Source organism: Oncorhynchus keta, unplaced genomic scaffold, assembly GCF_023373465.1.
Source record: "Oncorhynchus keta strain PuntledgeMale-10-30-2019 unplaced genomic scaffold, Oket_V2 Un_scaffold_29839_pilon_pilon, whole genome shotgun sequence".
Taxonomy (NCBI): domain Eukaryota; kingdom Metazoa; phylum Chordata; class Actinopteri; order Salmoniformes; family Salmonidae; genus Oncorhynchus; species Oncorhynchus keta.
This window is the reverse complement of record NW_026290908.1, coordinates 454,837-479,000: the sequence shown is the minus strand read 5'-3', so window position 1 is coordinate 479,000 and position 24,164 is coordinate 454,837. Positions and strand designations below refer to the sequence as shown.

At 41.8% G+C, this 24,164-nt stretch overlaps 1 protein-coding gene across 1 annotated transcript; it reads left to right on the top strand.

Annotated features, from left to right (window-relative positions):
- Positions 1-2,768: 2,768 nt before the first annotated feature.
- On the top strand, positions 2,769-17,072 carry LOC118380485 (calcitonin gene-related peptide type 1 receptor-like). Its single transcript, XM_052515679.1, has 14 exons — positions 2,769-2,933; positions 7,384-7,457; positions 7,706-7,859; positions 8,307-8,417; positions 8,734-8,846; positions 8,943-9,034; positions 9,597-9,723; positions 13,184-13,337; positions 13,510-13,570; positions 13,704-13,770; positions 14,590-14,643; positions 14,722-14,886; positions 15,036-15,077; positions 15,734-17,072. Exons 2-14 carry the CDS (start codon positions 7,407-7,409, stop codon positions 15,962-15,964), a joined length of 1,422 nt encoding a protein of 473 aa, XP_052371639.1. The 5' UTR covers positions 2,769-2,933; positions 7,384-7,406; the 3' UTR covers positions 15,965-17,072.
- The last annotated feature ends 7,092 nt before the right edge of the window (positions 17,073-24,164 follow it).

Genomic DNA, 24,164 nt, shown 5'->3' with positions numbered 1-24,164 from the left:
CCAGATGTCGTGCACTGCTTGTCAAAATGATGCTTCATGGTTGCCAGACTTGGTATAGCTCCCGAGTGGCGCAGCGGTCTAAGGTACTACATCGCAGTGGAAGAGGTGTCACTACAGTCCCTGGTTTGTATCCAGGCTGTATCACATCTGGCCATGATTGGGTGTCCCATAGGGCGGCACTCAATTGACCCAGAGTAGGTTGTCATTGTAAATAAGAATTTGTTCTTAACTGACTTGCCTAGTTTAATAAAACAAATATAGAAGGCACCTTTAGCTCCCAGGAGATTGACTGGGGATGTGGGGTTAGAGTTTCAGAAGTAATGGTTCCAATCTGTGAGTCTATAAAAGTTTAAAACCATATCAGAATACAAGAAGAGCTTTGTTTTGTGTTACTCCCTGACACCTGACACTTCTGGATTCTGGTTTTGATTGTTTTGCCCTCAGGCTGTACGCTGGTTGGACAGCCTAGTTTAAATGCACTCTACTCTTCTTGACCATGTTGATTGACAGGTTTCATGGCTTCCAGAATGTATTCTCAACATTCCAGGGAAAAATCGCTCAAATGCTCTTTCCTCCTGAAGTCCTGGAAGGCCTAATCTCAGCACCAAGAACCAAATCTCCTGTGCACTGGCCAGCTACTCCTTTTATGTTAACATAACAATCTGTCACGAGAGACCTACCTTCCTTGTATGGCTTCGTAAAGGGTCTCTCAGTCCCTCCACATTTAACCTTACATCCAACAATAACAGTGTATGAAAACATCTCACCACTTCTCCAGCCACTGCGTTATTTTTCTCGAAAATGGCCCTGTTGATGTGTTAGCAATGAAGTTGGTACAGAGAACACGCGTGTGAGCGGAGATTTGCACCACTAATTACATGGATGAATGGAGTGAACCAAAGAAGTACTTCATGCAGCAGAATAATTGGGTGTTTTAATATCATGGAGCAACAGCTGAAAACAAGACATGTTTTTATGGCTGATTTAATGACCAGTGGTTGTGTTCTAAGAGATTTTATAGATGCTTAGCAATGACTGAGCGCCCTTTATAAGGATCATTTAAGGGTTTTGAAATAGCTATTGTGTCAAACCCAGTGAGCAATGTCATTAAAATAAATATGAAACGTTCATGTTATGCTTTAATCTGAGTTATCCCATAAGAGAGCTAATGAGTTTGTCTCTTATCCTTAGAAACACCAGAAACACCATCAGAGCTTCACTAATCATTCTCTCAGTTCCTTTTGCATTACAATCCCTTTGCTTAAGTAGGCTTCACACAAGTTAAGGATTTTTTTATTGCCTTTAGACTCAAAGACCCCTTGGAGTGACATGTAATGCCACTTGTTAATTTGTACATTTTCATCCCGAGAATTAAATGGGTCAAAATTGATCAAAGCTGTGTCTGGGTTCAGGAAATGACTCTCTACAATGACTGGCAGACCATGAAATAGGTTACCTTTCTGCAGTGGATTTTGATTCAGTGTCATGGTAAATCAAATTCTGTGTAGGCTACAGATGGTTCAGTGAGTGGAATTGATTTAGGCTACTTGAAGTAGTGCCAATTGAAAGCAAGGATACTGTACAAACAAATATTCACATCAGCTTTCAGTGATTTCAAGTTGTCTTTTTTCCTTGCCAGTTCCAATATCTGTATCTAACAAAAATCCTGTCTTATGGATACCCTCTATAACTACATTATAATTCAGCACTAAGGCACGGAGGTTGGCCAACATACCGCAAACCCCTGAGGTGCTTTAATTGCTATTAGAAACTGGTTACCACTGTAATTAGAGCAGTAAAAAGACATGTTTTGTCATACTCGTGTTATACGGTCTGATATACCACGGCTGTCAGCCAATCAGGTGTGGCAGCATAGCCTAGTGGTTAGCACATTGAACTAGTAACCAAAAGTTTGCAAGTTCAAATCCCCTAGCTGACAAGGTACACATCTGTTGTTCTGCCCCTGAACAAGGCAGTTAACCCACTGTTCCTAGGCTGTCATTGAAAATTAGAATTTGTTCTTAGCTGACTTGCCTAGTTAAATGAAGGTAAAATCAGCATTCAGGGCTCAAACAACCCAGTTTATAATTACGATTTTAAACCTGGGGTTTGTTCAGGAGGATGCAACATTATTGAACATTCAGAGAGAAACATGGAAGTCAACTAATGTGGCTCAACTTGTTTATTTGGATCCCCATGAACTTTTGCAGAAGCAGCAGCTACTCCTCCAGGGGTAAAAAATGCAATGCATTTAAAAAACAGTCACACAAATGTTAAATACAACGATATATAAATACAACATGAAATAACATTCAAACAATACAACAACAAATAATGTGTGTGTTAAGAGTGTCTGTACAGTATGTGCGTGTTTGTGTCCCTTGCCGTTCCATGTTTACCCCACAGAGAGGCAGTATTGGACTTTAAGCAAGGAGAAAAAAGTGTGCGCTTATTTTTGGTCAAAGAAATGGGTAGATGGATCAAGTAAGTAAAGTATATGTTTTAGGTTACATTCAACAATATATATTTAAGACGTTTTTAGCTTATTTGATCATTTAAAAAATGTGTATAGGCCTATCAAATTTGGAAAATGTCGGTCAGCCTAATTCAATTGTAGTCGAAATGTGACACTCCCAACGAATATAGAGATGTAAAATAGTCTAAATCAGAGCCAGACTGAGGGCATTCTGACATCAGCAGTCCAAAAGGGGATGAGACCCTCGGAAGGAAGAGGCGGTTTGTGATGATGTCACAGGATGCCACTGTAGTGGATCAATTTCAATTTGAAGCTCGAGCTCCTCTGCTCGCTTTTACCGTAGCGCACACTGGATTGAACCATTAGGACAACCGGACTATTAGGACTCTGGAAAAAGGGTCGGGAAAAGCAGAATTCGCTATTTTCTTTTCATTTGAAGGCTACATTTCTCAGTAAGGTAAAACACATTTTATTGAATTCCAGTCCAGCAGAATGACAGATTGGAATCATTTCTGGTCTCTTTCTGGAATTGGTTCTGATTGGGTTTGGGTAGGCTATCAAGGTGGATCAGAATAAAGCTGTCTACACAAATAGGCCTAATGATAATAAAGTGATAGTATATTGTTGATTGTTAAGATTGGGTGAAGAGCTAATAAAGCTTGATCAACCATGCAGAGTGCCTCTGAAGAACAGTGGTTTAAACATCACGGTTTACGTCCACTCCTATACCCTGTTGTTGTTGTTGTTGTTGTTGTTATCTGCATTGTTATGTTAGAGGGAGTTTGAAAATGATGATGCTGCTAAGGGATAATATGGTTTAGATAGATAGGGCTGGACATGGTGTGATGCAGCACGGCAGGAATATAAGCACTTCTAGAAAGAAAACTTCACGAAAGGCAGGGAGACAATATGAACAAAGGAAATAACACATATCAACGGCTATATCCTTCACACACAAGGTGATACTATAGAAGTTACATCGCTTTTCTAACAACTTGTCATCTTGTTATTTTAATGTTCTTTCTTTTGAGCATTACAATGCCACATATTGGCTGGTTGCGCAGCTTCACTGAGTTCTATGATGACATTGGTCCTTCTCAGGGTAATAGAACCTTCACTAACTGTTGTCAGGGAGATTCAGACAGTTTGGAGTATGTCTGGAAGCCACTTCTTGATGCCTGCTGAATGGCGCACACTGCCTGTTACGAAATAGTCTGGACTGCAGATGTCTGCTGGCAAACGTCTCATTGCCATGGTTACGTGGTTACAAAAGCACCATGGTCAGTCTAAACAGATTGATAGAAGGCTTTGGTTCTGACTTCAGAAGCAGCACCATGTAAAATGTACACACATTGGTGATTGGTTTTGCTGCAATTCATTGATGTGAAAAGATTCCATTCCAAAGAGATGAGATGTGAGAGTACACACACACACACACACACACACACACACACACACACACACACACACACACACACACACACACACACACACACACACACACACACACACACACACACACTGACAAAAGGTTTATCTTATTTCAATACTATACAGATGCAGACAGTGCTTGACTTGGGCAGGAGCTCACCGGAGCTGAGTACCGGCACCTTAACGTTTCTACTGCTTGAGCTCCAGTTCTTCATATAGAATATTAGCTCAAAAGTGTTCTGGAGCTCCTGCATCTAAATATCAACAGTACAGGCACCTATTTCAGTCCAAGTCAAGCACTGGTTGCAGGGCATGCTGTAACAAAACGAGTGCAACAACACTTTCATCTTCAGGTGTCTGAGCTACACAGTGGAATGGGCTTGGTGCCCCTGAAGTGCCCCTTTAAGAGAGAAAGCACTGTGTGGTGACTAGGGTTTTGGACAGTGGAAAGGTTTGGGTACATTTCCAGGGGTGTGTTGGAGAAGGACATAAGTTAAACAAACTGTCAGAGGGTTGACAAGTGCTTCCTGATTTAGGAGGGCTGGGATGGGGCTACTGCAGGAAAGTGAGAAGGAGAGGGGGGAGAAAGAGTGAGAGGGATAGAGAGAGACAGGGAGAAGAGAAGGAGAGAGAGAGGATGGTAGGGGGAGGTGGGTAAATACCTCCATGTTTCCTTGGTTCTGCCAAGCTCTCTCTCTCCTCACCCCCTCATGAATTCCATTAATTTGGTACTGTAGAACCTTTGGGGTGTTGGCCGACTCAACCCTTCATGTTATGACCCAGGAAAGCTTGGAGAGGAAACCCTGACATGTCTCTCAGGCCCCTCCCTGGTGTTCCTCCCTGGTGCTTCAGGAAGGGCACAAGGTTATCATGGTTGGGCCTGCTGTTATTCTGCTTGGCTTCAGAGAAGAGAAGTGCTTTTGTCTTATTGCCAAGCTGATGGTTTAAACCTGACGCTGCATGTTTGGGGAACGACCGTCGCTAGCTCTGTTTTTGTTTTAGAAAAAGATAGCTAATGCATTAATGTCCAGCGGTGGGAGTTTGAGTAGCCCAGATCCCTGTGGATTTATATACATATTTGGACATTGACCAAGTTATTATCATTTTGGCTCCGTACGCCACCACAATGGATTTGGAAGGAAACACAGCATATTGGAGTTGAAAATAAATTAAATTGAAATTAAATAATGAATGTGAGCTGAAAGTGCAGACTTTCAGCTTTAATTTGAGGGTATTTACCTCCAAATCGGGTGAACGGTGTAGAAATGACAGCACTTTTCATATGCGACCCCCCAATTTTAGGGGCTCAAAGTCATTGGACAAACTAACATAATCATAAATTAAATTGTGAGTTTAAAAAAATCTTTTGCAGTCAATAACTGCCTGAAGTGTGTAACCCATAGACATCACCAGATGCTGGGTTTCTTCTCTGGTGATGCTCCGTCAGGCCTTTACTGCAGCTGTCTTCAGTTCCTGCTTGTTCTTGGGGCATTTTGCCTTCAGTTTTGTCTCTGCAAGGGAAGTGCATGCTCAATTGGATTCAGGTCAGGTGATTGACTTGGCCATTGCAGAACATTCCACTTCTTTGCCTTAAAAAAGCATTGGGTTGCTTTCGCAGTATGCTTCGGGTCATTATCCATCTGCACTGTGAAGCGACGTCCAATGAGTTTTGAAGCATTTAGCTGAATCTGAATTACAAGGGAACCAATTCCATTGGCAGCCATATATGGCCATAACACCCCCCCCACCATGATTCACAGATGAGGTGGTATGCTTCGGATCATGAGCAGTTCCTTCCCTTCTGCGTACTCTTCTCTTTCCAGCCGTCTGGTACAAGTTGATATTTGTCTCATCTGTCCATAGGATGTTGTCCAGAACCGTACAGGTTTTCTTAGATGTTATTTGGCAAACTCTAATCTGGTCTTCCTGTTTTTGAGGCTTGCCAGTGGTTTACATCTTGTGCTAAACCGTCTGTATTTACTCTGGTGAAGTTTTCTCTTGATTGTTGACTTTGACACAGATACACCTACCTCCTGTGGAGTGTTCTTGATCTGGACAACTGTTGTGAAGGGGTTTCTTTTCACCAGGGAAATAATTATTCTGTCATCCATCACAGTTGTTATCCGTGGTCTTCCGGGCCTTTTGGTGTTCCTGAGCTCACCAGTGTGTTCTTTCTTCTTCAGAATGTACCAAATAGTTGATTTGGCCACACCTCATGTTTTTGCTCTCTCGCTGATGGGTTTGTTTTGAAATGTCAGCCTCATGATGGCTTGCTTCACTGGCAGTGACAGACTTCATGTTGAGGGTTAACAGCAACAGAGTCCAAATGCAAATGACACACTTGAAATCAACTCTCGATCTTTCATCTGATTACTTATAAATGAACGAATGAGGGAATAACACACAGCTAGCCATGGAACAGCTGAGCAGCCAATTTCCAATGACTTTTGGTCCCTTAAAATGGGGTCACATATATAAAGTGCTGTCATTTCTACACCATTCACCCGATTTGGAGGTAAATACCCTCAAATTAAAGCTGAAAATCTGCCCTTTCAGGTTATATTCATGAATTGATTTCAACTTTGGTTGACAGTTAAAATAATAATAACTTGGTCAATGTCCGAATAGTTCTGGACCTGAATGTATGTGATAGAAGATTTATATTACCCACTACTCGCTATGTACGGTATCTTAGGTTTACGGGTAGTATATTTGTCAGTTGGTGCTGTTCTCTTCACAGATGCTATTGGGCTGCACCTCCATGTGTGATTTATTATTGAGGAAAGGATCAAAGGGGCCGTTTCTGGGTTCAGTTCTGTGTGATTGATGGCTTCATCACATCAACACGTGTCTCTTTAATGCTTTCAAACCAAAACAAGTGTATTTGGAAATGGACTCAGACATCTTGTTTACTGACATGGATGTGATAAGGTAGTTGGCTATGTCAGTGGTGACATAACCAGGGGTGCAACTTTGGTTTTAGAAGTGTGTGAGGGGGGATATTAATATTTTTTTTACGCATGGGCCTGATGCAGACTGTTGCCTCGTTTTGTATCACATTCCAACGGTAAAACTGGGGGGACATGCAATTTCAGAATGTGTGGGGGGGCATGTCCCCCTCGTCCACAGTGAAAGTTGCGCCCCTGGACATAACATTCATATAAGTGACAATGTCATTGATAATAATGTAATTAATTTATCATATGAGTGACATAGCATTCAATCATATGAATGGTTCATCTAGATCCATCTATAAAGGTCTTCTTGAAAAAAACTTGTTTTAGTGTATTATTATGACTGGGATCTCTCCCCCTCTTCTCCCTGTTTCTCTCGGAGACCGATAGGGGGATTATTGCAAGCAGTCTTGGCTCTGAGCCGTAGATAGCAGTTCGCTTGGCTGGGAGTGACATTTTCCTCTCAGTAAAACCCCTTCCACCGTTCACAGACCTGCTGACCTGTGTCTATCTCTCCTCCAGGACCCGTTGACAGCAGAGCCAGGATGGATGCTCACGGCATATTCTCACTTCTGTTGCTGTGTTCTGTCACTGAGGTAATATACTCACCCAAGTTGTGAAGTCATTTACCCTTTGTCCTCGATATGCCTTTTATAAACTCACTGTGGCATGCAGAGTGAATATGGTTGTTCTTGAAAGTCGTTAAAACATGATCATATTTAACTCTCAAATCCACACTTTCACTCTCTTGATTTGGTCTGATACTCTAAAATACTCTATGATCATCTCCTTACCTGTCCGTGAGTGTATCGTTTCCTCTGAGTGATAGCCATTTTTTTCACAGCTGTGCGTGTTGGCGAGCCCTGAGGGGAATGACTCCCAGCAGCACCATACCCAGAACGTCTACCACGACATCGGTGTCACCAGGAACACCATAGTCACTGCTCAGTTTGAGTGCTATCAGAAGATCATGAAAAACGACAAACACAACAAAATAGGTAAGGGTCCCTTAAGGTTGGTGTGGTGCAGGTTGTAATAGGGTAGCTCATTTGTTCAATTTCAATCTCATGATTTGCATGGTAGAGTATTTCAATTTACTCTTAGCATATTCCATTTGAATTTGAAATAATCTTCAGTCTTAACTGAAATGGTCCTAACCCCAGTGAATAGCACCTTCTAAGGAACTGACCTCCTAGTTTCAGTTTCAACTTAAAGGTTTGCTTAAAGGGATACTTCCGGATTTTGGCTAAATCTATTTCCCTAGAGTCAGATGAACTTGTGGATACCATTATTATGTGTGCAGTATGAAGGAAGTTAGAGGTAGTTTCGCGAGCCAATGCTAACTAGCGTTAGCGCGATGACTATGGGTATCTGCTAGCATGCTCATTGCCAAAATCCCGAAGTATCCCTTTAAACTGCCTGTGTTGTTGTGTCCCTTCACTCAGGGCCAGTTTGTAACAGGACGTGGGATGGCTGGCTGTGCTGGGAGGACACAGAGGCAGGCTTCACTACAAACCAACACTGTCCAGACTACTTCCAAGACTTTGACACAGCAGGTCTGTATTTTGCAATCTGGCTGGTCTCTCCAACCCAACAACATTGAACAGAGATTATTGTATGACTGTATAAGGTAATGTACGAGTCAGCCTGGCTATTCTCTGTTAGGCTTTTCGAGAAATGTCCTTTTCTGTTTTCAACGTTCATTTTAGTATGGATAAAGGGATGAAAGTTATTCCCATGAATGGACATCGGTCTTTTTGAATGAATGCTGTGTTGATTGCTGAGATGAGCAGGTGTCACACCTGTCCACTCTTCTGTTGACTCACGTTGGTTGATGCACTACATCACTCACCTTCTGTTTCTAATCCCCAGAAATGGCGTCCAAAGTGTGCAGTGAAACGGGTAATTGGTTTCTACACCCGGAGAGCAACAGGACATGGACAAACTACACCAAATGTACGGCATACACCAGTGCAGGAAGAGTGGTAAGACAAGTGACCTTTTGATAAGCTTTTTAATGTAGTTATGTTGTTGTGGATATTATATTGTAATACATGTTGACATGGTGTATTCTTTCTCAGACAGCGATGAATCTCTACTACCTGGTTCTGATTGGACATGGACTGTCGCTAACGTCATTGTTCTTCTCATTGGGAATATTTTTCCATTTCAAGTAAGTTACTCTGTTAGCCCATAAGTATGCTCCTGTTATATATTTTATTTTATTAACCTTTATTTTAACATGGTGTCATATTGAGACTAAGTGTCTTTTTCAAATGAGCCCTGCACAATATAAACACACATATCAACACCAAACCCAATAAAATACTAAATTACAAAACATGATCATAAAAAACTAACACAATCTTCACTTAGAGCATTCCCCACTACTGTTTTAAATTATATAGAAATACACTGCTCAAAAAAATAAAGGGAACACTTAAACAACACAATGTAACTCCAAGTCTTCTGATTTCACTTGTGTGAAATCAAACTGGTGTTTTTCTTACGTTAGATTGAATAATTGAATGATTTTCTATGGAAAGAAGGAGGAAAAACTCATTCATACTGGCCTACTCACAAGGAGGCATTAACGACACAAGCGTCATAAATTATGTTGGGAGAGTGTAATTATAAGGAGTTGTAGGGAGTTTTAACTCGATAAAGATGGTACATTGATCCCCTTCCATTGTTGTCCATTCAACATAAGGATATTTTCTTTCTTTCCCTACCAGGAGTCTAAGCTGCCAGAGGATAACGCTCCACAAAAACCTTTTTTTTTCTTTTGTGTTGAACTCGGTCATCACCATCATCTGGTTGACAGCGGTGGCTAACAACCAGGGACTAGTGCAGAGCAACCCTGTGAGTATGATGACTAACAACCAGGGACTAGTGCAGAGCAACCCTGTGAGTATGATGACTAACAACCAGGGACTAGTGCAGAGCAACCCTGTGAGTATGATGACTAACAACCAGGGACTAGTGCAGAGCAACCCTGTGAGTATGATGACTAACAACCAGGGACTAGTGCAGAGCAACCCTGTCAGTATAATGACTAACAACCAGGGACTAGTGCAGAGCAACCCTGTCAGTATGATGACTAACAACCAGGGACTAGTGCAGAGCAACCCTGTGAGTATGATGACTATCAACCAGGGACTAGTGCAGAGCAACCCTGTCAGTATGATGACTAACAACCAGGGACTAGTACAACCCTGTCAGTATGATGACTAACAACCAGGGACTAGTACAACCCTGTCAGTATGATGACTAACAACCAGGGACTAGTGCAGAGCAACCCTGTGAGTATGATGACTAACAACCAGGGACTAGTGCAGAGCAATCCTGTCAGTATGATGACTAACAACCAGGGACTAGTACAGTACAACCCTGTCGGTATGATGACTAACAACCAGGGACTAGTACAACCCTGTCAGTATGATGACTAACAACCAGGGACTAGTGCAGAGCAACCCTGTCAGTATGATGACTAACAACCAGGGACTAGTGCAGAACAACCCTGTGAGTATGATGACTAACAACCAGGGACTAGTGCAGAGCAACCCTGTGAGTATGATGACTAACAACCAGGGACTAGTACAGTACAACCCTGTCAGTATGATGACTAACAACCAGGGACTAGTACAGTACAACCCTGTCAGTATGATGACTAACAACCAGGGACTAGTACAGTACAACCCTGTCAGTATGATGACTAACAACCAGGGACTAGTACAACCCTGTCAGTATGATGACTAACAACCAGGGACTAGTACAGTACAACCCTGTCAGTATGATGACTAACAACCAGGGACTAGTACAACCCTGTCAGTATGATGACTAACAACCAGGGACTAGTGCAGAGCAACCCTGTCAGTATGATGACTAACAACCAGGGACTAGTACAGTACAACCCTGTCAGTATGATGACTAACAACCAGGGACTAGTACAGTACAACCCTGTCAGTATGATGACTAACAACCAGGGACTAGTACAGTACAACCCTGTCAGTATGCAAAGCAACACTAATTATACAGTACCAGTCAAAGGTTTGGACTTGAGGTCGACCGATTATGATTTTTCAATACCGATGCCGATTATTGGAGGACCAAAAAAGCCGAAACCGATTAATCAGACCATTTTTATTTATTTATTTGTAATAATGACAATTACAACAATACTGAATGAACACTTATTTTAACTTAATATAATACATCAATAAAATCAATTTATCCTCAAGTAAATAATGAAACATGTTCAATTTGGTTTAAATAATGCAAAAACAAAGTGTTGGAGAAGGAAGTAAAAGTGCAATATGTGCCATGTAAGAAAGCTAACGTTTCAGTTCCTTGCTCAGAACATGAGAACATATGAAAGCTGGTAGTTCCTTTTAACATGAGTCTTCAATATTCCCAGGTAAGAATTTTTAGGTTGTAGTTAGGACTATTTCCCTCTACCATTTGTATTTAACTAACCTTTGACTATTGGATGTTCTTATAGGCACTTTAGTATTGCCAGTGTAACAGTATAACTTCCGTCCCTCTCCTCGCTCCTCCCTGGGCTCGAACTAGCAACACAACGACAACAGCCACCATCGAAGCAGCGTTACCCATGCAGAGCAAGGGGAACAACTACTAGAAGGCTCAGAGCGAGTGACGTTTGAAACACTATTAGCGCACGCTAACTAGCTAGCCATTTCACTTCGATTACACCAGCCTTATCTCGGGAGTTGATAGGCTTGAAGTCATAAACAGCGCAATGCTTGACGCACAACGAAGAGCTGCTGGAAAAACGCACGAAAGTGCTGTTTGAATGAATGTTTACGCGCCTGCTTCTGCCTACCACCGCTCAGTCAGATACTTAGATACTTGTATGCTTGTATGCTCAGTCAGATTATATGCAACACAGGACACGCTAGAGAATATCTAGTAATATCATCAACCATGTATAGTTAACTAGTGATTATGATTGATTATTTTTTATAAGATAAGTTTAATGCTAGCTAGCAACTTACCTTGGCTTACTGCATTCGCGTAACAGGCAGCGTTGTGGAGTGCAACGAGAGAGAGGCAGGTCGTTAATGCGTTGGACTAGTTAACTGTAAGCAAGATTGGATCCACCGAGCTGACAAGGTGAAAATCTGTTGTTCTGCCCCTGAACAAGGCAGTTAACCCACTGTTCCTAGGCCGTCATTGAAAATAAGAATGTGTTCTTAACTGACTTGCCTAGTTAAATAAAGGTATAACAAAATAAAAATATTTTTTAATCGGCGCCCAAAAATACAGATTTCCGATTGCTATGAAAACTTGATATCGGCCCTAATTAATCGGCCATTCCGATTAATCGGTCAACCTCTAGTTTGGACACACTTACTCATTGGCCTAGAAGGCCAGCATTCCAGAGTCATCTCTTCACTGTTGGCGCTGAGACTGGTGTTTTGCGGGTACTATTTATTGAAGCTGCCAGTTGAGGATTTGTGAGGTGTCTGTTTCTCAAACTAGATATTCTAATGTACTTGTCCTCTTGCTCAGTTGTGCACCTGGGCCTCCCACTCCTCTTTCTATTCTGGTTAGAGCCAGTTTGCACTAGTACACAGCATTGTACGAGATCTTCAGTTTCTTGGCAATTTCTCACATGGAATAGCCTTCATTACTCAGAACAAGAATAGACTGACGAGTTTCAGAAGAAAGGTCTTTGTTTCTAGACATTTTGAGCCTGTAATCGAACCCACAAATGCTGATGCTCCAGATACTCAACTAGTCTAAAGAAGGCCAGTTTTATTGCTTCCTTAATCAGCACAACAGTTTTCAGCTGTGAAAACGTAATTGAAAAAGGGTTTTCTAATGATCAATTAGCCTTTTAAAATGATAAACTTGGATTAGCTAACACAACGTGCCATTGGAACACAGGAGTGATGGTTGCAGATAATGGGCCTCTGTAGGTCTATGAAGATATTCCACAACAAATCAGCTGTTTCCAGCTACAATAGTCATTTACAACACTAACCACTGTATTTCTGATCAATTTGATGTTATTTTAATGGACAAAAAAAGTAGCTTTTCTTTCAAAAACAAGGACATTTCTAAGTGACCCCAAACATTTGAACGGTAGTGTATATTAAACGTGTAAATATATAAAAGGTTTATATATTAAAGGTCCCAACCTGTTTCACAAGAACAGAATTAACTTAGGATGTAAATAATGAGCAAAGCATTTCCAAGCTCAGCAGACAAAAATGTCTACTCAACCATAGACTGTTGGTTGACACTGACAGGGGATATTCCAAGCTGATACTAGTTCTGCTACCCCACCCCCCACCAGGTGAGCTGTAAGGTGATCATGTTTATTCACCTGTACCTGTTTGGCTGTAACTACTTCTGGATGCTGTGTGAGGGCATCTACCTGCACACACTCATCGTCGTGGCTGTGTTCGCCGAGAAACAACACCTCATGTGGTACTACCTGCTTGGATGGGGTACGTGAAGTTACGACAAAACTATTAACTAATGAAACCATTCACTAACTATTACACGATTAAACAACGCTTGCCTTTTTAAGGGACGTTTCTAGAGGTTCATTTCATGTTGAATTACAGTTGTTTGTCCATTATGTCATCCATTAAAATCAATTATTGCATAATCTCCCAGGATTTCCACTCATACCTGCATTGATACATGCAATAGCACGAAGCTACTACTACAATGATAAGTAAGTATTTTGATATCTTTCTCTCTGGTCTTTGATAAGTATGCCATTCTCTGCCACATACAGTAATTCCTGGATAAGCCATGTTGTCCACATGAGTCAAATATCTCTTGGCATGTCCCTCTCTCCTCCACAGTTGTTGGATCAGCTCCAACACTTCCCTCCTCTACATTATCCATGGTCCCATCTGTGCTGCCCTGCTGGTGAGCCCTTCTTTAAGACACAATTCCAAGTACATTAACTAACGTTTATGACCATCCCTGTTCTTCCCCTTGTGTGATCACTGTAAACAGAACAGTCATCAACCTCAGGTCTCCTTCATACTCTGGGTGGGATTTTAAGTACATTTACTTTGGACATAATGGACATGTCTCTGGCTGGACTCATTGGACACATTGGCTTATTTCCAAAATCTCTCTCTCTCTCTGTCTCTCTTCCTCTCTCTCTGTCTCTCTGTCTCTCTTCCTCTCTCTCTGTCTCTCTGTCTCTCTGTGTGTCTCTCTCTCTCTCTGGCTCTCTCTCTCTCTCCCTCTCTCTCTCTCTCTCTCTCTCTCTCTCTCTCTCTCTCTCTCTCTCTCTCTCTGTCCCTCTCTCTCTCTGTCTCTCTGTGTGTGTGTCTCTCTCTCTCTCTGGCTCTCTCTCTCTCTGTCTCTCACTCTCTGTCTCTCTCTCTCTCTCTCTCTCTCTGTCTCTCTCTCTCTCTCTCTCTCTGTCCTCTCTCTCTCTGTCTCTCTGTGTGTGTGTGTCTCTGTCTCTCTCTCTCTCTCTCTCTCTCTCTCTCTGTCTCTCTCTCTCTCTCTCTCTCTCTCTGTCTCTCTCTCTCTCTCTCTCTCTCTCTCTCTCTCTCTGTCTCTCTCTCTCTCTCTCTCTCTCTCTCTCTCTCTCTGTGTGTGTGTGTCTCTCTCTCTCTCTCTCTCTCTCTCTCTCTCTCTCTCTCTCTCTGTCTCTCTCTGTCTCTTCTCCCCCTCCCTCACCCTCCCTCCTACCCCCTTCTCTATCCCTCCCTTCCCCTCTCTCTCCAGGTGAATCTGTTCTTCCTGTTAAACATTGTGCGTGTCCTCATCACCAAACTGAAGGTAATCCACCAACAAGCAGAAGATAATTTCCTCTATTTGCTGTAACAAATGGACTAATAAAGTTGTATTGTATTCTAGGTGACCCATCAAGCTGAATCTAGCCTCTACATGAAGGCTGTGAGAGCCACCCTGATCCTGGTCCCTCTCCTGGGCATCCAGTTTGTCTTGTTCCCCTACAAACCCCAGGGGCGCTTCGCCTTGGAGATCTACGACTATATTATGAACATCCTCATGCACTACCAGGTAGGACAACTCTAGAACATTCTCAAATTTCTAGAACTCTAGAGACGTTCTAGAACTTGTAAGTCAACTCTAGAAGTTAAGTTAGAGTAGTGTCCCAAGCTGGTTAGTGTTATCTTCCTTGTGTTGAAGTATCCTCTTTCTATCCTCAGGGTCTCCTGGTTGCCACCATCTTCTGCTTCTTCAATGGGGAGGTAAGACTTCAGCGGGATATTACGTCATTCTGAACTAACTCTCCGTCAGAAAGCTGAGCTGATGCAACCATAATGACTTTGATAAGGTGTCACGTTGAAAGCTGATGCAACCATAATGACTTTGATAAGGTGTCACGTTGAAAGCTGATGCAACCATAATGACTTTGATAAGGTGTCACGTTGAAAGCTGATGCAACCATAATGACTTTGATAAGGTGTCACGTTGAAAGCTGATGCAACCATAATGACTTTGATAAGGTGTCACGTTGAAAGCTGATGCAACCATAATGACTTTGATAAGGTGTCACGTTGAAAGCTGATGCAACCGTAATGACTTTGATAAGGTGTCACGTTGAAAGCTGATGCAACCATAATGACTTTGATAAGGTATCACGTTGAAAGCTGATGCAACCATAATGACTTTGATAAGGTGTCACGTTGAAAGCTGATGCAACCATAATGACTTTGATAAGGTGTCACGTTGAAAGCTGATGCAACCATAATGACTTTGATAAGGTGTCACGTTGAAAGCTGATGCAACCATAATGACTTTGATAAGGTGTCACGTTGAAAGCTGATGCAACCATAATGACTTTGATAAGGTGTCACGTTGAAGCAATGTAAACTGTTGTCCGATGGGACTTTCTTCCTTCCAGGTCCAAGGTGTTTTGCGAAGGCACTGGAACCAGCAGAGGATCCAGTTTGGCAGTAACTTTGCCCACGCAGATGTCTTCCGCTCAGCCTCATACGTGGCGTCATCCCTGACGGAGGTGCATCGCTGCTACAGCATCGACGGGCACACCGAACACATGAACGGCAAGAACAGCTACCACGACGTCGAGACGGTGACACCCACCATACTCCGGTCGGACAACCCGTTTGCCTGAGGCTGAAGGTCGGAAGTCGCGGGTCTTGGGTCTGTACAGTTACACAGTGGCAGTTAAACTTTCAGTTGAAATGGCTGCAGACCATTTGGAACTCTTTTCCCACCATATTCTAGAACATTTTCTCAAACTTCTTGGCTGTAGCCTTCACAGCAATTGGATGATGGTGAAAAAGTACATGAACGTTTATAGGGGGCACTACTCAGCCTCTTGATCTGGTCAATACAGTTACCTTCAACAGATCCACTTTAACTTCACGAGGACGGAATAGGCACTTAACTAGAGACACCTGTGTAAAGGAATGGACACTACCTACACTACCTTAAGGGTTTTAGTGTAAGGAATGGACACTACCTACACTACCTTAAGGGTTTTAGTGTAAGGAATCAATCTTGCCATTTCATCCTGTGGACTGAAGGGCCTACGACTGTACAAAAACCTCTGACCCAAGAGCCTGAGACTCTACAACAACTTCTGACCCAAGAGCCTGAGACTCTACAACAACCTGTGCAATTAACTTGTTGGGCCTTCTGGTGATATAATTACTTCCATTCTGTAAAGGACAAAGGAAACCTAATGTACATGAACCTTAAGCACTGGATTATGTATTAAGATTGGCAGGCTCTTTATGTCTCTCTTTATGACAAGACAAGTAACTAAACGTCACAGTGGATTTTTTTATACAGTGTACAGTTACAATTGTTTTCTTTTACAGCAATTAGCATTGAATGTGTTATCATGTGTTGTTGTCTGTGGTTTGAATTTGCATGGTCATTGATGGCTACTTATTTATAACTATGTTACAGTAGTACAAGATGGACCACCCATTAGAATGTTCATTTCCTGTCAGTGTATTTCCCTGTCCAGCGGTCTTCTCCCTTCTGTCTAGACTAGGGTTTAGTCCCTCTGTGGGAGTTTATGTCTGGCACATAAAATGACCTTGGTTTTGCCTCAGTTTTATCTGTCATAGTTGAATGTATGTAAGTCTTGTTTAAGTATATAAGTATTTTTTTCATAGAGTTGCTTCATATCCAAATGCTGGAGAAAATTCTGCTCACACGTGGATACTTAAGGTGGAGGGAGAGAGAGCGCGTGAGAGAGAGAGGGGGAGAGGGAGAGGGAGGCAGAGAGTGGGGTGGAGAGAGTGTGTGAGAGAGGGGGAATGGAGAGAGAGGGAGAGAGAGGGGGGAGAGGGAGGCAGAGAGTGGGGTGAAGAGAGGGAGAAAGAGAGAGAGACGGGGAGAGAGAATGAGACGGAAAGAGAGAGAGAGAGAGAGAAGGGAGGGAGGGAGAGAGGGAGGCAGAGAGTGGGGTGGAGAGAGTGTGTGAGAGAGGGGGGGTGGAGAGAGGGGGAGAGGGAGGCCGAGAGTGGGGTGGAGAGAGGGAGAGAGTGCGCGTGAGAGAGAGGGGGGAGAGGGGAGAGGGAGGCAGAGAGTGGGGTGAAGATAGGGAGAAAGAGAGAGAGACGGGGAGAGAGAATGAGACGGAAAGAGAGAGAGAGAGAGAAGGGAGGGAGGGAGAGAGGGAGGCAGAGAGTGGGGTGGAGAGAGGGAGAGAGAGAGAGAGAGAGAGAAGGACAAAGTGTTTGTGTTTCCTGTATATTTCAATATGTATGTCTATGGATATGCCAATATAGAAATACAACATGTTCAAGGAGGAGTCTATAGGGTATTTATGTTTCTCACTACTCAAGTGAGTTACCTATCAACCATGAGTTACCTATCAACCATGAGTTACCTATCAACCATGAGTTACCTATCAACCATGAGTTACCTATCAACCATGAGTTACCTATCAACCATGAGTTACCTATCAACCATGAGTTACCTATCAACCATGAGTTACATTTACATTACATTTAAGTCATTTAGCAGACGCTCTCAACCATGAGTTACCTATCAACCATGAGTTACCTATCAACCATGAGTTCCCTGTCAACCATGAGTTACCTATCAACCATGAGTTACCTATCAACCATGAGTTACCTATCAACCATGAGTTACCTATCAACCATGAGTTCCCTGTCAACCATGAGTTACCTATCAACCATGAGTTACCTATCAACCATTACCTGTCAACCATGAGTTACCTATCAACCATGAGTTACCTATCAACCATGAGTTACCTATCAACCATGAGTTACCTATCAACCATGAGTTACCTGTCAACCATGAGTTACCTATCAACCATGAGTTACCTATCAACCATGAGTTACATTTACATTACATTTAAGTAATTTAGCAGACGCTCTCAACCATGAGTTACATATCAACCATGAGTTACCTATCAACCATGAGTTCCCTGTCAACCATGAGTTACCTATCAACCATGAGTTACAACCATATCAACCATGAGTTACCTATCAACCATGAGTTACCTATCAACCATGAGTTACCTATCAACCATGAGTTACCTATCAACCATGAGTTACCTATCAACCATGAGTTACCTATCAACCATGAGTTACCTATCAACCATGAGTTACATTTACATTACATTTAAGTCATTTAGCAGACGCTCTCAACCATGAGTTACCTATCAACCATGAGTTCCCTGTCAACCATGAGTTACCTATCAACCATGAGTTACCTATCAACCATGAGTTACATTTACATTACATTTAAGTCATTTAGCAGACGCTCTCAACCATGAGTTACCTATCAACCATGAGTTACCTATCAACCATGAGTTACCTATCAACCATGAGTTACCTGTCAACCATGAGTTACCTATCAACCATGAGTTACCTATCAACCATGAGTTACCTATCAACCATTACCTGTCAACCATGAGTTACCTATCAACCATTACCTGTCAACCATGAGTTACCTATCAACCATGAGTTACCTATCAACCATGAGTTCCCTGAACCATGAGTTACCTATCAACCATGAGTTACCTATCAACCATGAGTTACCTATCAACCATTACCTGTCAACCATGAGTTACCTATCAACCATGAGTTACCTATCAACCATTACCTGTCAACCATGAGTTACCTATCAACCATGAGTTACCTTCAACCATTACCTGTCAACCATGAGTTACCTATCAACCATGAGTTACCTATCAACCATGAGTTCCTGTCAACCATGAGTTACCTATCAACCATGAGTTACCTATCAACCATTACCTGTCAACCATGAGTTACCTATCAACCATGAGTTACCTATCAACCATGAGTTCCTGTCAACCATGAGTTACCTATCAACCATGAGTTACCTATCAACCATGAGTTACCTATCAACCATTACCTGTCAACCATGAGTTACCTGTCAACCATGAGTTACCTATCAACCATGAGTTCCTGTCAACCATGAGTTACCTATCAACCATGAGTTACCTATCAACCATGAGTTACCTATCAACCATGAGCTATCAACCATGAGTTACCTATCAACCATTACCTGTCAACCATGAGTTACCTATCAACCATCCATTACCTATCAACCATGAGTTACCTATCAACCATGAGTTACCTATCAACCATGAGTTCCCTATCAACCATGAGTTACCTATCAACCATGAGTTACATTTACATTACATTTAAGTCATTTAGCAGACGCTCTCAACCATGAGTTACCTATCAACCATGAGTTACCTATCAACCATGAGTTCCCTGTCAACCATGAGTTACCTATCAACCATGAGTTACCTATCAACCATTACCTGTCAACCATGAGTTACCTATCAACCATGAGTTACCTATCAACCATGAGTTACCTATCAACCATGAGTTACCTATCAACCATGAGTTCCCTGTCAACCATGAGTTACCTATCAACCATGAGTTACCTATCAACCATGAGTTACATTTACATTACATTTAAGTAATTTAGCAGACGCTCTCAACCATGAGTTACCTATCAACCATGAGTTACCTATCAACCATGAGTTCCCTGTCAACCATGAGTTACCTATCAACCATGAGTTACCTATCAACCATGAGTTACCTATCAACCATGAGTTACCTATCAACCATGAGTTACCTATCAACCATGAGTTCCCTGTCAACCATGAGTTACCTATCAACCATGAGTTACCTATCAACCATGAGTTACATTTACATTACATTTAAGTCATTTAGCAGACGCTCTCAACCATGAGTTACCTATCAACCATGAGTTACCTATCAACCATGAGTTCCCTGTCAACCATGAGTTACCTATCAACCATGAGTTACCTATCAACCATGAGTTACATTTACATTACATTTAAGTCATTTAGCAGACGCTCTCAACCATGAGTTACCTATCAACCATGAGTTACCTATCAACCATGAGTTACCTATCAACCATGAGTTACCTATCAACCATGAGTTACCTATCAACCATTACCTGTCAACCATGAGTTACCTATCAACCATGAGTTACCTATCAACCATGAGTTACCTATCAACCATGAGTTACCTATCAACCATGAGTTACCTATCAACCATTACCTGTCAACCATGAGTTACCTATCAACCATTACCTGTCAACCATGAGTTACCTATCAACCATGAGTTACCTATCAACCATGAGTTCCCTGTCAACCATGAGTTACCTATCAACCATGAGTTACATTTACATTACATTTAAGTAATTTAGCAGACGCTCTCAACCATGAGTTACCTATCAACCATGAGTTACCTATCAACCATGAGTTACCTATCAACCATGAGTTACCTATCAACCATGAGTTACCTATCAACCATGAGTTACCTATCAACCATGAGTTACCTATCAACCATGAGTTACCTATCAACCATGAGTTACCTATCAACCATGAGTTACCTATCAACCATGAGTTACCTATCAACCATTACCTATCAACCATGAGTTACCTATCAACCATGAGTTACCTATCAACCATGAGTTACCTATCAACCATGAGTTACCTATCAACCATTACCTGTCAACCATGAGTTACCTATCAACCATTACCTGTCAACCATGAGTTACCTATCAACCATGAGTTACCTATCAACCATGAGTTCCTGTCAACCATGAGTTACCTATCAACCATGAGTTACCTATCAACCATGAGTTACCTATCAACCATGAGTTACATTTACATTACATTTAAGTAATTTAGCAGACGCTCTCAACCATGAGTTACCTATCAACCATGAGTTACCTATCAACCATGAGTTCCCTGTCAACCATGAGTTACCTATCAACCATGAGTTACCTATCAACCATGAGTTACCTATCAACCATTACCTGTCAACCATGAGTTACCTATCAACCATGAGTTACCTATCAACCATTACCTGTCAACCATGAGTTACCTATCAACCATGAGTTACCTATCAACCATTACCTGTCAACCATGAGTTACCTATCAACCATGAGTTACCTATCAACCATGAGTTACCTATCAACCATGAGTTACCTATCAACCATGAGTTACCTATCAACCATGAGTTCCCTGTCAACCATGAGTTACCTATCAACCATGAGTTCCCTGTCAACCATGAGTTACCTATCAACCATGAGTTACCTATCAACCATTACCTGTCAACCATGAGTTACCTATCAACCATGAGTTACCTATCAACCATTACCTGTCAACCATGAGTTACCTATCAACCATTACCTGTCAACCATGAGTTACCTATCAACCATGAGTTACCTATCAACCATGAGTTACCTATCAACCATGAGTTACCTATCAACCATGAGTTACCTATCAACCATGAGTTACCTATCAACCATGAGTTACATTTACATTACATTTAAGTCATTTAGCAGACGCTCTCAACCATGAGTTACCTATCAACCATGAGTTCCCTGTCAACCATGAGTTACCTATCAACCATTACCTGTCAACCATGAGTTACCTATCAACCATGAGTTACCTATCAACCATTACCTGTCAACCATGAGTTACCTATCAACCATGAGTTACCTATCAACCATGAGTTCCCTGTCAACCATGAGTTACCTATCAACCATGAGTTACCTATCAACCATGAGTTACATTTACATTACATTTAAGTAATTTAGCAGACGCTCTCAACCATGAGTTACCTATCAACCATGAGTTCCCTGTCAACCATGAGTTACCTATCAACCATTACCTGTCAACCATGAGTTACCTATCAACCATGAGTTACCTATCAACCATTACCTGTCAACCATGAGTTACCTATCAACCATGAGTTACCTATCAACCATTACCTGTCAACCATGAGTTACCTATCAACCATGAGTTACATTTACATTACATTTAAGTCATTTAGCAGACGCTCTCAACCATGAGTTACCTATCAACCATGAGTTCCCTGTCAACCATGAGTTACCTATCAACCATGAGTTACCTATCAACCATGAGTTACCTATCAACCATGGGTTACCTGTCAACCATGAGTTACCTATCAACCATGAGTTACCTATCAACCATTACCTGTCAACCAGTTACCTATCAACCATGAGTTACCTATCAACCATTACCTGTCAACCATGAGTTACCTATCAACCATGAGTTACCTATCAACCATTACCTGTCAACCATGAGTTACCTATCAACCATGAATTACCTATCAACCAAGAGTTACCTATCAACCATGAGTTACCTATCAACCATGAGTTACCTATCAACCATGAGTTACCTATCAACCATGAGTTCCTGTCAACCATGAGTTACCTATCAACCATGAGTTACCTATCAACCATGAGTTACCATTACATTTAAGTCATTTAGCCGCTCTCAACCATGAGTTACCTATCAACCATGAGTTCCCTGTCAACCATGTGTTACCTATCAACCATGAGTTACCTATCAACCATGAGTTACCTATCAACCATGAGTTCCCTGTCAACCATGAGTTACCTATCAACCATGAGTTACCTATCAACCATGAGTTCCCTGTCAACCATGAGTTACCTATCAACCATGAGTTACCTATCAACCATGAGTTAGTTCCTGTCAACCATGAGTTACCTATCAACCATGAGTTACATTTACATTACATTTAAGTCATTTAGCAGACGCTCTCAACCATGAGTTACCTATCAACCATGAGTTACCTATCAACCATTACCTGTCAACCATGAGTTACCTATCAACCATTACCTGTCAACCATGAGTTACCTATCAACCATTACCTGTCAACCATGAGTTACCTATCAACCATGAGTTACCTATCAACCATGAGTTACCTATCAACCATGAGTTACCTATCAACCATGAGTTACCTATCAACCATGAGTTCCCTGTCAACCATGAGTTACCTATCAACCATGAGTTACCTATCAACCATGAGTTACATTTACATTACATTTAAGTAATTTAGCAGACGCTCTCAACCATGAGTTACCTATCAACCATGAGTTCCCTGTCAACCATGAGTTACCTATCAACCATTACCTGTCAACCATGAGTTACCTATCAACCATGAGTTACCTATCAACCATTACCTGTCAACCATGAGTTACCTATCAACCATGAGTTACCTATCAACCATGAGTTCCTGTCAACCATGAGTTACCTATCAACCATGAGTTACCTATCAACCATGAGTTACATTTACATTACATTTAAGTCATTTAGCAGACGCTCTCAACCATGAGTTACCTATCAACCATGAGTTCCTGTCAACCATGAGTTACCTATCAACCATGAGTTACCTATCAACCATGAGTTACCTATCAACCATGGGTTACCTGTCAACCATGAGTTACCTATCAACCATGAGTTACCTATCAACCATTACCTGTCAACCAGTTCCCTGTCAACCATGAGTTACCTATCAACCATTACCTGTCAACCATGAGTTACCTATCAACCATGAGTTACCTATCAACCATTACCTGTCAACCATGAGTTACCTATCAACCATGAGTTACCTATCAACCATGAGTTACCTATCAACCATGAGTTACCTATCAACCATGAGTTACCTATCAACCATGAGTTACCTATCAACCATGAGTTCCTGTCAACCATGAGTTACCTATCAACCATGAGTTACCTATCAACCATGAGTTACATTTACATTACATTTAAGTCATTTAGCAGACGCTCTCAACCATGAGTTACCTATCAACCATGAGTTCCCTGTCAACCATGAGTTACCTATCAACCATGAGTTACCTATCAACCATGAGTTACCTATCAACCATGAGTTCCCTGTCAACCATGAGTTACCTATCAACCATGAGTTACCTATCAACCATGAGTTCCCTGTCAACCATGAGTTACCTATCAACCATGAGTT